At 40.7% G+C, this 14,712-nt stretch overlaps 1 protein-coding gene across 1 annotated transcript in view; it reads right to left on the minus strand.

Annotated features, from left to right (window-relative positions):
• LOC137936766 (mediator of RNA polymerase II transcription subunit 8-like) overlaps positions 1–12,543 on the minus strand; it is a 35,376-nt gene extending 22,833 nt beyond the window's left edge. The window contains exons 1-6 of the mRNA XM_068781636.1: positions 12,148–12,543; positions 10,725–10,849; positions 10,006–10,130; positions 9,739–9,922; positions 9,529–9,636; positions 9,334–9,410 (exon numbers count right to left, since the gene is read on the minus strand). Coding sequence (XP_068637737.1) covers positions 9,334–9,410; positions 9,529–9,636; positions 9,739–9,922; positions 10,006–10,130; positions 10,725–10,849; positions 12,148–12,368 — 840 coding nt within the window. The 5' untranslated portion in view covers positions 12,369–12,543. The remainder of the gene's footprint in view (positions 1–9,333; positions 9,411–9,528; positions 9,637–9,738; positions 9,923–10,005; positions 10,131–10,724; positions 10,850–12,147) is intronic.
• Positions 12,544–14,712: the final 2,169 nt, after the last annotated feature.

The following is a 14,712-nucleotide window of genomic DNA, read 5'->3' on the forward strand; positions in this document are numbered from 1 at the left end:
AACCTCTCCACAGCTCACCCAAAGCACCCTGCTGCCTATGCCTGGGACCTCCTTGCCCCTCCACGTGCCAAATTCTTCATCTGGTTTGCATGCAAGAACAAAATCTTAACTTCTGATTCCTTAATCCATCGGGGCACCCATATCCTGGGCTCTCTCTACCCTTTCTGTAAAAATGCTCCAGAAACAACAAACCATATTCTCCTATCATGTCAGTTTGCTCACTTGGTCTGGACATCCCTTCTAAACAAAATTGGCTTCCAATACTGTGCCTCGGGAAACTTAGTAGACACTGTCCTCTCACTCCTCAGCTCCAAACTCCTAAAGACAGGTAAAATGATTGTATCATGCTGTATTGGTCATATAATCTGGGCTCTCTAGAAAGAACGTAATAGGAGGAAATTCAAATTCAAAACCTCTCCTATTGAGGTTCTGACTAAGCAAATCTCTAGCCAAGTTTTTGTTTGGCTCCTAAATAAAAAAGAATTCAGAAACTCAGTGGAAACTGGCAGACAATCGTTGGGCTATCTCTGCCCTCTCGCCCCCCAACCATGGCAACATGGGCCCTCCCTCCTCCCGGGCACTCAAAGCTCAATTTTGATGGAAGTGCTCTCAGCTGCCTGGGTCTAGCAGTGTTCGGTGGTGTTATCCACAATGAAAATGGTGACCCCCTCTTCTCTTATGCAGGCCCCCTTGGCAACTCAGACTCTACCACAGCAGAACTCTCGGGACTATTGTATGGGCCCAAAATCTTCTCTAGCCACCTCTTTGGTCCCCTTCATATTGAAAGCGATTCATAAGTGGTCATCAATTGGTATGCAACCCCCGACAAACTCCCATGACGTCATTGGGATATGTTCAATGAAATATGTCATTTATTTTCCCCTTTAAGTTGTAAATGGAATCACGTTCCGCGCTCTGCTAATCACCTGGCAGACTCCCAGGTCAAGGCGGGCATTTCTCTCCAACACTTTGTTGTGGAGTCAGGCCCCCGAACCTAGGTTTGTATTTTTTTTCCTTTTTTTCTTATCAATATACGCAATATTCATAAATAAATAAATAAACACTCGTGGATATCATGGTGCACTTATGATAAAAAAAATTTATGAAAGGATGTAAATATTATTTTTTTTATGAAAGGATGAAAATATTTTTTTTTTGAGGAAGGATGTAAATATATTTTTTTTATGAAAGTGTGTATATTGATAAAAAAAAAGGGGAGGAAATTACAAACCTAGCTTTGGGGTCTGACTCCACAACAAAGTGTTGGAGAGAAATACCCGCTTTAATCTGGGAGTCTGCCAGGTCATTAGCAGAGCGCGGAATGTGGTTCCATTTACAGTTTAACGGAGAAAATAAATTACAAATTTCATTGAACATATCCCAATGACGCCACGGGGTTGGCCATGGTTAGCACACCAATTGATGACCACTTTTGAATCGCCTTCAATATAAAGGGGACCAGAAAGGTGGCTAGAGAAGAATTTGAGCCCGTGTAAAAGACCAGAGAGTTCTGCGGTGGTAGAATCTGAGTTGCCGAGGGGGCCTGCATATGAGAAGAGGAGGTCACCATTTCCATTGTGGATAACATCACCGAATTCAACTGGTCCCAGGCAGCCAAGAGCACTTCCATCAAAATTGAGTTTTGTATGCCCAGGAGGAGGGGGGGCCCATGTAGCCATAGATGGGGGGCGAGAGGGCAAAGACAGCCCAGCGATAGTCTGCCAGTTTCCTCTGAAGTTTGAATCACTGAATTTTCTGAATTCTTTTTTTATTTAGGAGCTAGACAAAAACTTGGCTAGAGATTTGCTCAGTCAAAACCTCAATAGGACAAGTTTTGAATTTGAATTTCCTCCGATTACGTTCTTTCCAGAGGGCCCGGATTATATGTCCAATACAACAAGATATTATCATTTTACCTAACTTTGGGAGCTTTGAGTTGACGAGGGAGAGGACAGTCAAAACCTCAATAGGACAAGTTTTGAATTTGAATTTCCTCCTATTACGTTCTTTCCAGAGGGCCCGAATTATATGTCCAATACAACAAGATATTATCATTTTGCCTAACTTTGGGAGCTTTGAGCTGAAGAGGGAGAGGACAGTGTCAGCAATGTTTAGGAGCTCAATTCTGTTTCTGATTGAAGTTGGGCATTGGAACATAGATAAAAAGTAGTTAGAAATTCCTTGCAAACATGATTTGATAAGAACTAACTTGCCTACTTTTGAGAGGAATTTCCCCTGCCAGGTGGCAAACCTCCCTTCCAAACGCTCAATGACAGGGTGCTAAGAAGCCTTAGAGGGGAGATGAGGGTCAAAGGGAGCCCCAAATAGGTTCCAAAAGATGATTCAATGCGACATCCAAGATAGCTGGCCATAGAGTTGAGTAGACCAGGCTCAATATTGTAACCCGAGATAGATGATTTCTCCCAACTAATTTTTTGCCCAAATGAGATTTCAAATAAGCTTAGTAGGGCACTTAAATTATGAATTTGATTGAGGGAGCCGTCACAGAAAAGAATAGTGTCATCCGTATATTGTAGGAGGCTAATATCGAGAGCAGGGTTAGGAGAGATAGGGTTTAGCCATCTTGGTGTTTTAGCCAAACGAACCATTGCAGCTAACTGTTCTCCAATGAGAGTGAACAAAAGGGGGGACAGAGGATCCCCCTGCCTGATTCCCCTAGAGCCTTTGAAATATCCACAAGGTTTGCCATTTACCAAGACTGAATAGGAGACATTAGAAATACAACTTCTCAACCAGAATCTCCAACGAATGGGAAAACATATCTTATTGAGGAGGTGGTCTACTAGTTTCCAGTTGACTCTATCAAAGGCTTTTTCGAAGTCAAGTTTGATAACTACTCTTGGATTATTCAATTTCTTGGAAGAGTGAAGGATTTCATGGGCAGCCATAGATGAGGCTAGTATATTTCGGCCAGCAGTAAAACCACTTTGACAGGGACTGATGATACTAGGGAGAACAAATTTGAGGCGCTTGGCCAGGATACGAGCTAGGATTTTGTAGGAGCTTGTGGCGAGACTTATGGGTCTATAATCTTTGGCATGTGCGGAACAGGATTTTTTTGGAACAAGGGCAGGCGCCAATGGATTTTTAGGTGATACCTACTTGATGAAAATTGTTAATAAGTTTGTGCACATCGCTTCTGATAATGTCCCAGTATTGACGGTAGAATTCCCATTGAAACCATCCGGGCCAGGGGCCCTATCTCTAGGCATTCCAAGAGTTGTTGCATCAATTTCATCCGGGGAGAAAGGTTTTTCCAGATGAGAAGCGTCAGATTCAGAAATCCGTCGGAAGTCAATCTGGTCCAACACAGGGCGGTTGAAATACTCTTCTGTGTAAAGACTTGAAAAAAACATCACAAACTCATTAGCAATAGAAACATCAGTCGTACATTCCTCTCCATTGATTAGGAGGGAGGATATACGATTAGTTCTTTTTCGGCCGAATGCAATAGCATGAAAAAATTTCATGTTTTCGTCCCCGTCAGATAGCCATCGGAATTTGGCACGTTGCTTCCAGTGAGTGGTTTCACTGGTGAAAATTTTTGAGAGTTCATGGTTTGGGCTATTTCTGCAGATGATTTCAGGGGGAGAGAGAGACCTTTGCTCCTCTAGGAGATCCAACTCAGAGAGTCGGAGACGGATGGAGGCTTTATTTTTTCCAACATCAGCAATAAGGGTGTGAGCCCATGGTCTTATGACTGATTTGAGAGCTCTGAGTTTGCAATGGAACGTCCACACAGGATTTGGATGATGAGGGAGATCTTCCCACCATTTCTTCAAGTCTGAAGTAAAAAATTCCTCCAAGAGCCAGGAATTTTCAAAGCCAAACGGAGAAAAACCCCATTTGGGGGGATGAGAATTTATAAGGATAGGCCAGTGGTCTTAGCGAATTTTGTTGAGAACCTGACCAGCAGTATGGGGGAAAAGAGTCAGCCAGTCATTATTAACTAGGAAACGATCTAATTTGGAGAGGATGGGGGGATTTTGGCCATTGAACCAAGTAATTTTTTTCCCTGCAAGGGGAATTTCTATGAGTTCAAGACAACTGATCAGGTCAGAAAAAACTCGCATTGTGGAGGTGGTTCTTTTTGCAGGAGGGTTTGTTTCGGAACAACGAAGGGTGGCATTGAAATCCCTAGCAAGAAGCCAGGGGACATTCCATTGTTGGACTTTAAATAAAATTTCATCCCAGAAGATGGATCGATCGCCATTGCCCGAAGGCCCATAGATCCCCGCGAGGACCCATTCAGATCCCAGAGATCTGTCACGGAAGCGAATGCCGAGAGAAAAACGACCAAGATCCGTAGAAACGACCTCAATCGAATTCGGGTTCCAAATGACAAGGATGCCTCCAGAGTGCCCCATCGCATCGATCACAGCCCACTCAAGGTCAGATTAAAACCAGAGACTGCGTGCTACAGAGAGATCAAAAGATTGCAGCTTTGTTTCTGTAAGTACAACTATATCAAGCTTACATTCAAAAAGGGTTGCTTTGATAGTGCTCCTTTAGAAGTCTAGTTGATTCCTCGGACGTTCCAGGATAAGATTATCATGGTTAGGAGATCCTGCGAATATCCTCATCTGTGTAGCAGAAGAGGCCATTATAGTATTTGGAGAAGTTCCAACACAACTCCAACATCTTCTCGAGCCTATGCAGGGAGGCATTGCCTGCCGAGTGTTTCATAATCCAAGTTTGCAAATTTTTACACCGTTTCTTTCGGGAGAGATGAGGGTGGTCTTTGAGATATTCAGAGCATGGGGGAGATGGGGTAGAGGGCGGGTCCTATTGGGGATTGCTGGGTTCTGGGGTAGGGTCCTGGGATTTGTTGCGAAATTTCCGGCTGGAGTAAGTTTTGAAGGGGGTTGTGGGTGGCTTCGCCTGCTTGGGCCTGCGTCTGGAAGAGGTGATGGGGGAGAGGGTATTGTTTCCATAGCGATTGGTCGGGGTTTCTGGGATTTTTGTGGAATTGGGGTCCATTGAGGCTAGAGGAGTATGGAAAAGGGTGATGGAGGAAGGATTAGAGGCGGGAGGAGGTGAATTGATCTGAGGGGGGGTACTCCATTTAATAGGAGGTGAGACTTCGGCGGGGGGATTTGAGGGGTCTCAAGAAATATTTCCATCATGCTCAGGGTACAATTGGGTTCCCGAGGGAGGGGGAAATGTAATATTTGTTTGAGGGGACCTATTAGGGTAGAGAAGATCTGCATCGGGTGAGGGATTGTCCAGGTGGGATAGAGAGTGGCAGAATGGGTTTAGAGTGTTTAGGGGGCTTGAGCTGAGGGCTCGGGTTCCAGGGGAAGACTGCAGGTGGGACGGGTTGAGTCAATGTCAGATTGACATAGCTGTAGAGAGAGATGGAGGCTAGTACAAAGATGTTGATCGGGGGTGGTGTGATTGATAAGAAGGGGAAGGGTTCCCGATGAGAGGGGACATGGTAGATGAATGATGTCGGGAGTCAGAGCTCTTGGCTCTAGGCGCAAAAGTTCGAGATTGGGGAAGGTCAAAGGCCCGAGGTTTCCAGGTGCCGTGAGGGGAGAGGCCAAAGTGGTACTTGGTTCCGGATAAGGGGGATCTGTGGTAGTTTGGTTCAGAGAAGGGAAAGAGTTGAGTTGGTGCAGAAGAGATGGGAGGAGAATGTTGGAAGTTTTTGTCAGGACGGTACTTTGGGATTTGTGGAAAGGTATGGGGGTAGCGTGAGCAAGGTGTTCTTGGGATTGGCAATAGGCGGTGAGGTGATGGGGTGAGTGATGAGTTTGAGGGTTTTGAAATTTGAATTTTCCTTCGAGATGGTTCTGGGGACGGAACCCGAGGTGGCCTGAATTTGACTGGTTAACTCGGGCCATAGTAATGGGTCAGAGCGGACCTGGTTTAACTCAGTGCTCAGGGGGGCAATTCCAGAGTTCACGAGTCGGAACCCATGGGGGGGAGGGGACAACATAGATCACTGAATTCCAACGAGATCCAAGCGGAGAAATCACCAGAAAAAAGTTCAATGAGTTTGGTTCTCTTACCGGGCATTTTGGTCTGATGAAGAAATTCTCCCAAAGTAATTCCTGAGGGTTGTCCTCGACCCATATGAGCTCTCCGAAGATATTTGCTATGCTTCCGAGCAAGTGCTTACATCGAAGTTCCGTCAAGATGTCGTGCACCGTTACTCTCTGTCCGATCCAGGATAAGCCGAAATCCCAAGGCCGTTTGCCTGTTATTGGGGATCCTACCTCATTTTTGTCTCTGAAGAACGCCTCTCTATCTTCGAGAGAACTGAAAGCTAACATCCAAAGGTGATTCTAGATGTGAGTGGTCATCACTGGCCATCGATGTAGTCTTTTTTTTCAATCCAGGCTCCAATCAACATGGCTGAGTTGTAATCATTTGCAACTGTTACAATTGCGGCAGAAGATAACCTCTTCCTACCCTCTCTCAGGGTTTGTTCGGGGAGGATTAGGAAAAGATGGTTCTCGTGGGTGGCTGATTTCAGGGGGGGGCAAGGGTGATAGTTTTATCGGGGTTTCTGAGTGGTTAGGGTTTGAGGGGTAGAGGAGGTGTTTCCAGTGGTGAGTCTTGGGGGTGTTGTTTCCTCTTGAGGGGTGATGACGGGTGACGACAAGTTGGGTTTTTTTGGGTGATAGATAGTGGGGGATTTTTCTGGGTTTTGTGTCTGAGAGAGGTGGAATATCGAGGATTTGAATTGTCTCCATTCCCATGATTTTATTAGCTCGTCTCTGGGAGATCAAACATTCGAGCTTTCCCCCGTGAAATTGAGTGTGGATTTGGAACTTAACTCCCGAGTGAAGAGGGAGAGGCCGAAACTTCGCCCAATCTTCCCCTCCCAAACTTTCTGTAGGATGAAGCTGAAAGCTTCCGCGACTTGGATGGGAATGGGGATGAAGGATCGCTTCTCTCCTGCTCGGGAGATGATTTTCAAAGAGGAGCCATTTTGGTCTATCGTCTTCCAGAGGGAGATAGATCCAATGCCATTTCGGAAATGAAAATCTTTTGGATTTTCCAATCAGATCCTTCGTCTTGATGTGCGACTCACTACAGTTTGCCATCCTTTTTCGTCGGCTGGCTCTTTCGATCTGGAGGTCTCCACTTCAACACATTTATTTTGTTGTTGCGTCTTCTGCATCGATTCGGCGTCCACCAAAGGGTTTGAGGGGGGGGGGGGGGGGGGGGGGGGGGTGGGTGTTGTGGTAGGGGGTGTGGTTCTGAGGGTTCTGGATTTTTTTTAGGCGAGAGAGGAGAGTGGGGGAGGCCCCAAGATGGGGTCCCGAGTGTCGCTCCGTATCACCTCGTATCAATCGACATCATGACGTTTCGTATTTTTTTGTTACGCATCGGTTCCCTTTCAATCTGCTCCAATTTGCATCGTTCTTTATCGCTCTCCATCTTTCCGTGTATCGCCGCTCCTTATCACATCGCTCTCCATCTTTTCGTGTATTGCCGCTCCTTATCGCATCGCTCTCCATCGTTCAACCAGCCATTCTCAGGATGTAAATATTATTGATACAAGAAAATCGAAATACAACTACATTTGGTATTCTAGAGAACTCTTATTTCTAAATTTTTCAACTCTAGATTTATAAAAAAAAGTGAGAGAAAATTATGATACAAGAAAATTGAAATACAGCTATATTTAGTACTCTAACGAATTATATTTTAAAATTTTTAAATCTAGATTTTATAAAATATGTGAGAGAAAATTATAGTAATCATGTTTCAATATTTTATGTTTCATATATTAATTTTTAAAACTTTAAGTTATTTGAGAGAAAAATGTAGTTGATTGATCCTATCACTATTTTTAGATAAATTATACATTTAAAGACTATATTAATCATATTTCAACTTTTTATGTTGATATTTTGAGAAAAGATCTTTTCCTAAATTTATTCGTTGTTTACGTCATGCCGATAATGAACAATGTATAAATATAGCTAGTCTTAATTTTTTACTGATATTTTCTATTAACTTTTTGAGTTATGATCCCCCCCCCCCTCCCCCAAAAAAAATAAAAAATTTTGGTTCCCCATTTTGTCCCTACCTACTCAAACAAACAACAGGCCTAAGACATGAATAACACAAACAAGGCACAAATTGAATAGGATACGAACTGGGCCGAACAAAGTAGATGTCCACTTTGATACCATGTTAAAGTTGGGTCTAGGTCCACCCCAAAATGACTAGCGAAAGTTATGAGATCTTTTTCCCAACTAATAACCATATGACATTTCTTAACATTAACCTAGTGGGATTATTCCCACTATGATTTATCAAAAAATAGAAACTTCCAGTTGAACGAAAAGCTATCAACTTCAAAACTAGAACAACTAAAAAGTAGAACAAAGATCCATATTTAATATTATAATGAGATGGATCAATTGTTACTGGAGATAAGTGTTTATCATCCTCAAACTACTAAAGCTAAGGAGTTGAGGAGACAAAAAGAGGAAATGAATGTCATGAGGTTTTTGTACGGTTTGGAGACAAAATATGAACCAATCCGTGCCCAGATGTTGGTGAGCAATAAAGTACCTCTCTTTACTATTGCACATGCACGAGTCTTACGAGCTGAAAGTACATTGGAAGAGAAACAAATAAAAGCACAAAAAATTCAGTACTTAACACTAGGACTTTTGAATAAAAGTTTGATGGTTTTATAGGATGAGGTGGAGGTTTCTGAGATCAAGGCAGAGGTAGAGATCAAAGTGGCAGAAACCAGGGTAAAGGTGAGCAAAAGTGTGAGCATTGTGGCCACTCAAACCACTACCTTGATAGGTGTTGGGATAAATTTGACGAACCCACACAGGATGCAAATCAGACTTCTCATGGTAATGGCAGTGATAGTAGTAATGGAAATGTGGTCTTCGAAAGGAGTTGATGAAACTCATGAGGAGATTTAACATTACACAGTAAAGTTATTGCTACTAAATATACCAGTCACAGCCTTAACCCATCTAATTATTTATGCTTTTGTTCTGATTTCAAAGATTTAGATCCACCAAAAACTCCAAACTGTAACATAAGAGTTGGGTTGCAGTATAGGAGAGTTAGATTACAAGGATTAACCATCCACTCACATAGCAGGCAAAATAAAGAAGGAAATAACTAAAAATGATGCAAGTTAAAGCCAACTATGACAGAAAGGTCAAATCATCAGTAACAACTTAAGAAACAAAACTAGTAATAATGAAATTGTCACGTAATCAACCTTTACAATACTCCCAAGATTGCCGCGAGACATTCCAAATTCAGAAAGAATAATTAAACTCTGAAATTTATCTATCATAATCCTAGTTCATGTCTAACCTGCATTATCGGACCTTGTGTGTTAATGTTGCTGGATGACATGGATGAGGGAATATTCTTTGGGTTTGGATACCCTCCTGCATAGGTATGCTTTGTCAATCAGACCAACTTTAAACAAATGCAGTAAAGCAGAAGCCTTCCAAAACAGAGAACCAGCAATCCCCTATTACTGTACTAAAATGACAGCACATTTACCAGAAGCATCTGTAAAATTCTGTGCACCATCTGTGAATGTAAGCACATCCACCAAGTGTGCAGGAAGAGAAGGCGGAGCAAGCCTCTGATCTCCTGGTAATCTTAAACCTGAAAATAACAGTTTAGTGGATACATGTAATAGAATGGTAAGACAAGTATATGACATTTTTCAACTCCAGCCAAACAAAGCAAACACATGAGGGTACTCACCTTCACCAAAATTGACAGCAGCTCGCAGTGAATTTTCATGCTCTTGAATTTTAGCAGCTTGAACCTTATCTAAAGTTGGCATTATTGAGGGACCTTGGCGAGAGCCCAGATTGTAGGCTTTTCGTGCATCAGCTATGACCTTTTCAGCACTTTCACAGGCTGCTCCAATCATATCAATTCTAGCCTGCATCAGCCCAAAAAGCACATTTTGCTTAGAAAATAAAAAATGTAAAACCACTTGTACTGACCCAATAAACTCTAGGAAACCTTTAGCTTTTCAATTTGTGTGGGTATGGGCAGGTTTTGCAACCCAAGCAACAGTTGCTCCTTCCTGGAGTTATCTTCCACTTCCATCTCAGGCAACAGCTTCGATGACAACATTACAGGAAGAACTGAAAAAAAAAAAAGTTCTCCAAATAAATAGTTTCTAAATATAGTGAGATGAATAGCATAATCATGAAAATGTTATAATGATTTGTAAAGAATTAAGAAAGAAGGCAAAAAGACTTTTCTATTTAAGAACAAAGAGAAGGCAAAGACTAGTAACTACGATATGAGATAATTAAATAACATCTCATCTCACTGGTGCCAGCAAGTAATATTCCCTACTTGCATGATATGTTAACAACTCAAATAATGGATACAGCACATGGGATATTGGAAATAGTAGAAAAACATAGAATAGATAACATAATACCCAAAAAAAAAAAGTTAACAGATTATCCAAGAAACAAATTTCACTGTAAACTTAGAAGTGGAGTTTGCATCCTCTGTTGTTAAAATATTAAGTGAACATTAGATAGCACAAAGATTTTTCTTTGAATGGTAACAAAATGGTTGTAAAGTGCCACTTTACAGTCAACTTCAATAGGGCACAGCTCTTTAAGAAGGAATATATTTTCTGTAGATATGTGAAGGGTGTCTTTATAAACTGGTATAAGAACAAGTCATTGCTCACTAAAAATAGTAAGTAGAAAAGCACATACTTGTTGCAGTCTCCGCATTCACATTCTTTGGATGCACAACAAATGCCTTTGAGACCTTTTTTATGTCTTCCACAATGTTGAAAAGCTCAAGATTAACCATAGAAAATTGGCCCAAAACATCTTGCCTGGTGATACACAATGAGGGTAAACACAATGAATGGCCAAATATGTAAATCTCCAACAGATCCTTTCCTCATAACTTTGACTAAGCTGTTCACTCTATTTCTTCATGTCAGACAAATTTTCTCTCACTAGAACTACGACAGAGAAGCACACACACAACACACACAGAGAGACAGAGTGTACCCATAACAACCATTTATTGATGTCACAGCCCAAATATCATTTCGAATAAATGACTATATAATATATTGAGTGGAGCTTCACCCAGCAAAACCAATCTGATTCAATGATTGGTAGTTAAAGACTACAAATTTGGCTACATGTGGGCTAAAAAAGCCATCACCTCATGGATAAGATGGTTATTAGGTCAACATCAATGCCATCTTGAATGATGTAAGCATAACAAGGAAACTAACACATATGAGAATCAACCACTTATTTGAAACTCAACAGCTCAGGCATCTTCCAGTTTAACCCCTTCCATGGCGAAAACATAATTTACAACCGATGGCACAGCTCTGCATTGAATCAGGATCAACCATTCATTCTAAGACCATATCCTATTTATATTTCAAATAAAGCACATTTTTCTGGTGTCTTTTTACCAGTGGAAATGAGAACATAGAATGCAAGACAAAAACGTTAAAACTAGCAGAAGAAGGTAGCTGAAGGAGAACAAAAAGCACAGTAACCATGCTCCTGTGACTACTTTTATCTGCACCAAGATGCCTACAAAGTTCCTTTTATTAACTTGTAAAGTGACTTGATATTGAACTCAGATGTCTCGCTTCTATGTTAAAAAATTACTATGAAGTAGTCAGGCATCAAGATAGAGAGAGAGAGAGAGAGAGACGAACATTTTTGCTGACATATGAAAAAACGAAACACCTATTATTGTTGTTTACCAATAGCTTCACAATTGCATCATGAATGACATTGACAAGAAGCAAGAAAATGAGTATAACTACAACTGCATCTGTTAACAGACAGCAGTGAAAAGAAGCTCGTGCAAAAAGAAAAAGAAAAAAATCAATAAACAAAAATAAAAACAAGAAAAATACAAGTAGGGAAAGATAAACCGCTAAGATAGGCAGCAAGTTCTTTTTTTTTTCTTTTTTTCTTTTTGAGAAGAAGATAGGCTACTATTTCCAGTCGCATAATAGTATCGAATGAAGTTTTGAATACGAAACGACTAAAGAATTTGGCATCCTCCAGCCAACCAAGCCGAAGAAAACACAGTCACCAAACACTTGCATCGAAGTGATCGTCACAATGGGAAACAGGAGTGAAATGGAAGTACCATTTAGGATTAGAATTAGTTCGAGCAATGACATCGAAATCTTCAAGTATACGAGAGATGGCTTTATAAAGTCCCAGGGCGCGGGTTTTGACAGATTCAAGATTGAGCTGCTGCTGTACAGCCTGGTTAAGGCGCTCCGGCTTGGGTGGTTGATTCGCTGCTTGATCCGGGTGACCTCCTACTCCTGCTGCCTCCAAGGCTCCCGGCGCTAGCGCAGCCATGTTGAGCAAGTACGATCGGCAGAGAAAAAAGAGAGTTAAAAGACACTAGGATCACTTATATGCTCTCCAGTTATCTTCTCCTGGTCATGAAGAATCCAGAGTGCGGGGTTTCCGCAGAGCAAGAAGCTTGCTAGTAGCGCATGGCAAAGTGGTGATGCCATAACCGAAGCTTCTAACCTTCTTTACGACACGGAGAGGAGAAGAGGGGGACGCACGGGGACGCCTTGATTCATGCGTCGATTTGATCTCATTAAAAGTGGCTGCGGGGGTGGCATCGAGCCGAGCCGAACCCTGCATATCTTCGAGCCGGGCTTGATTTAAATATTTTGAGCTGAGTTTCGAGCCGAGCCTCATCTCAAACCTAAAATTGTTATCAAGCTCGAGCTCACCGAGTTCGAGTTGAGCTTCGAGCTGAACTCGAGCCTCAACATACATTTAAAATTTTTCAAAAAATATATATCAAATAAAATATATATAAAATTATGCATACATTTTACATAAAATTGGGCATAACCTATATATATAATACATGTATAAGATTGGACATATTTAAAATTAAATATAATCTATATATATAATACCTGTATAAAATTTGACATGATCTCTATATAAAATTGGGCATAATCAACATACATAATACTTGCATAAATACTCCATAAATTTATTTATACATTCCATAAACACTTCAATAAATTGTTTATACATTCCATAAAATAGTCTAAACACTCCATACACTGTATAACATTATAAATAAATTCTATACAATAATCAAACACAACAAAATTAAATGAAATATCACCATCAATTTACAATCACCGAAATAAAAACTATAAATCCATTATAAATTTACAAACTATAGTTATTTCTCTTTATGTTAGAAAATAATATACGTCCTTGCTTGAGCAAAATCTCCACCTATGACAAAAACAAAAAAATAAAATTAGTTATTGTCAGATAAAAAAATGCTATTCCACTAGTAGTTACTTAATGTCATTAAAAATATTAAAATTACCATGATGAGAAAAACATGAAAAATCATGTAGCTGATAGCATTATCTTTACACTCTTCTTCTCAGGCTGTAATCATAAAACAAAATTTTAATAAATAAAACTAAAAAATATCGTAATAAATAATTAATCAAAGAAATTCACCTTTTGATTTTTCTTTATACCGTGAAGAGTCTGCACCCAACCAGTGCCACAAATCAAAGTTTGAAATGCATTTGGTACCAAGGAAGAACTATACGAGTCTATTACTTTACCACCAGCACTAAATAATGACTCTGAAGTTACTGTGGATATGAGAATTATAAGGGGGGTTAGTCAACAAACTTAAAATTTGAAGTTCATCTTCATCTCTTGCTTCAAATTCATTTAATTCCTCTACATAAAATTCAATTTCAAACTTAGTGTTAGTGTGAACAAGTTCATATACATTGGAAAACAGTTTCCAATGTTAGTGCCCCAAAATAAGAAAAATATAAAAAACAAGAAAATGAGTAACTTATAATAGTATACTTAATTAAAATATAATATTTAAACCCTAAATTAGGTAAAACAAACATGATTACAACACAAATAAGTAATTTAATGTATAATTAATATATTAATTAATTAAATTAGATATTATATTATTTATTCATTGCTGTTTATTATACATTAATACAATAATTACGTGAGCCAATTAACTGTGTACAAGATTAATTATAAAAAATAAAAAAATAAACAGAAAAATTTGATCAAATGCTAACTTTAACACATTATATTTTTACGTATTATTGCATCGTTCATATGAAAAAGAGGCTGAGAATAGGATTTGCAAGTTTTTTTTTTTTTTTATAAAAACCACACGTGTGAAACTCGCATGTGTGAACTGCACGTGCGAGTTCGCACGCTGTGCGGGACGGAGCGTCGAGGGGGGAAAATAATCTCCCCCCCTTTCTCCAAACTTTAGGTTTATGGGGTTCCCGTTCCGGCGAGAGCGGTGGGCGACTGATTTGACGGTGCAAGCAGGCGGTGGTAGGGGGTGACGACGACGAGAGAGGGTCCAGAGTAGCCGCTCTAATTGGGGGTACGACGAGGTGAGAGCGACGCTACGGGAGTCGACGGCGATGACGATGAGAGGCAGAGAAGGCGATGAGCGGGGGGAAGGATTAGGTGCAGTGGCGGCGAGAGGGAGAAGGGAGATGGAGGCCAAGAGAGGGAATTTTGAGGAAAAAGAGAGAAGGGAAGGAGGAGACAGAAGAGAGCGAGGGCGACAGAGAGACCGAAATTTTTTTTCGGGAGAGAAGAGAGTGAGGGCGGGAGAGAGACCGAAAAAAATTTCGGGAGAGAAGAGAGAGAG

Source organism: Aristolochia californica, unplaced genomic scaffold (assembly GCF_029961685.1).
Source record: "Aristolochia californica isolate CCGP_79_NKW_82.1479 unplaced genomic scaffold, dmAriCali1.0.hap1 SCAF_7, whole genome shotgun sequence".
In the NCBI taxonomy this organism is placed as follows: Eukaryota; Viridiplantae; Streptophyta; class Magnoliopsida; order Piperales; family Aristolochiaceae; genus Aristolochia; species Aristolochia californica.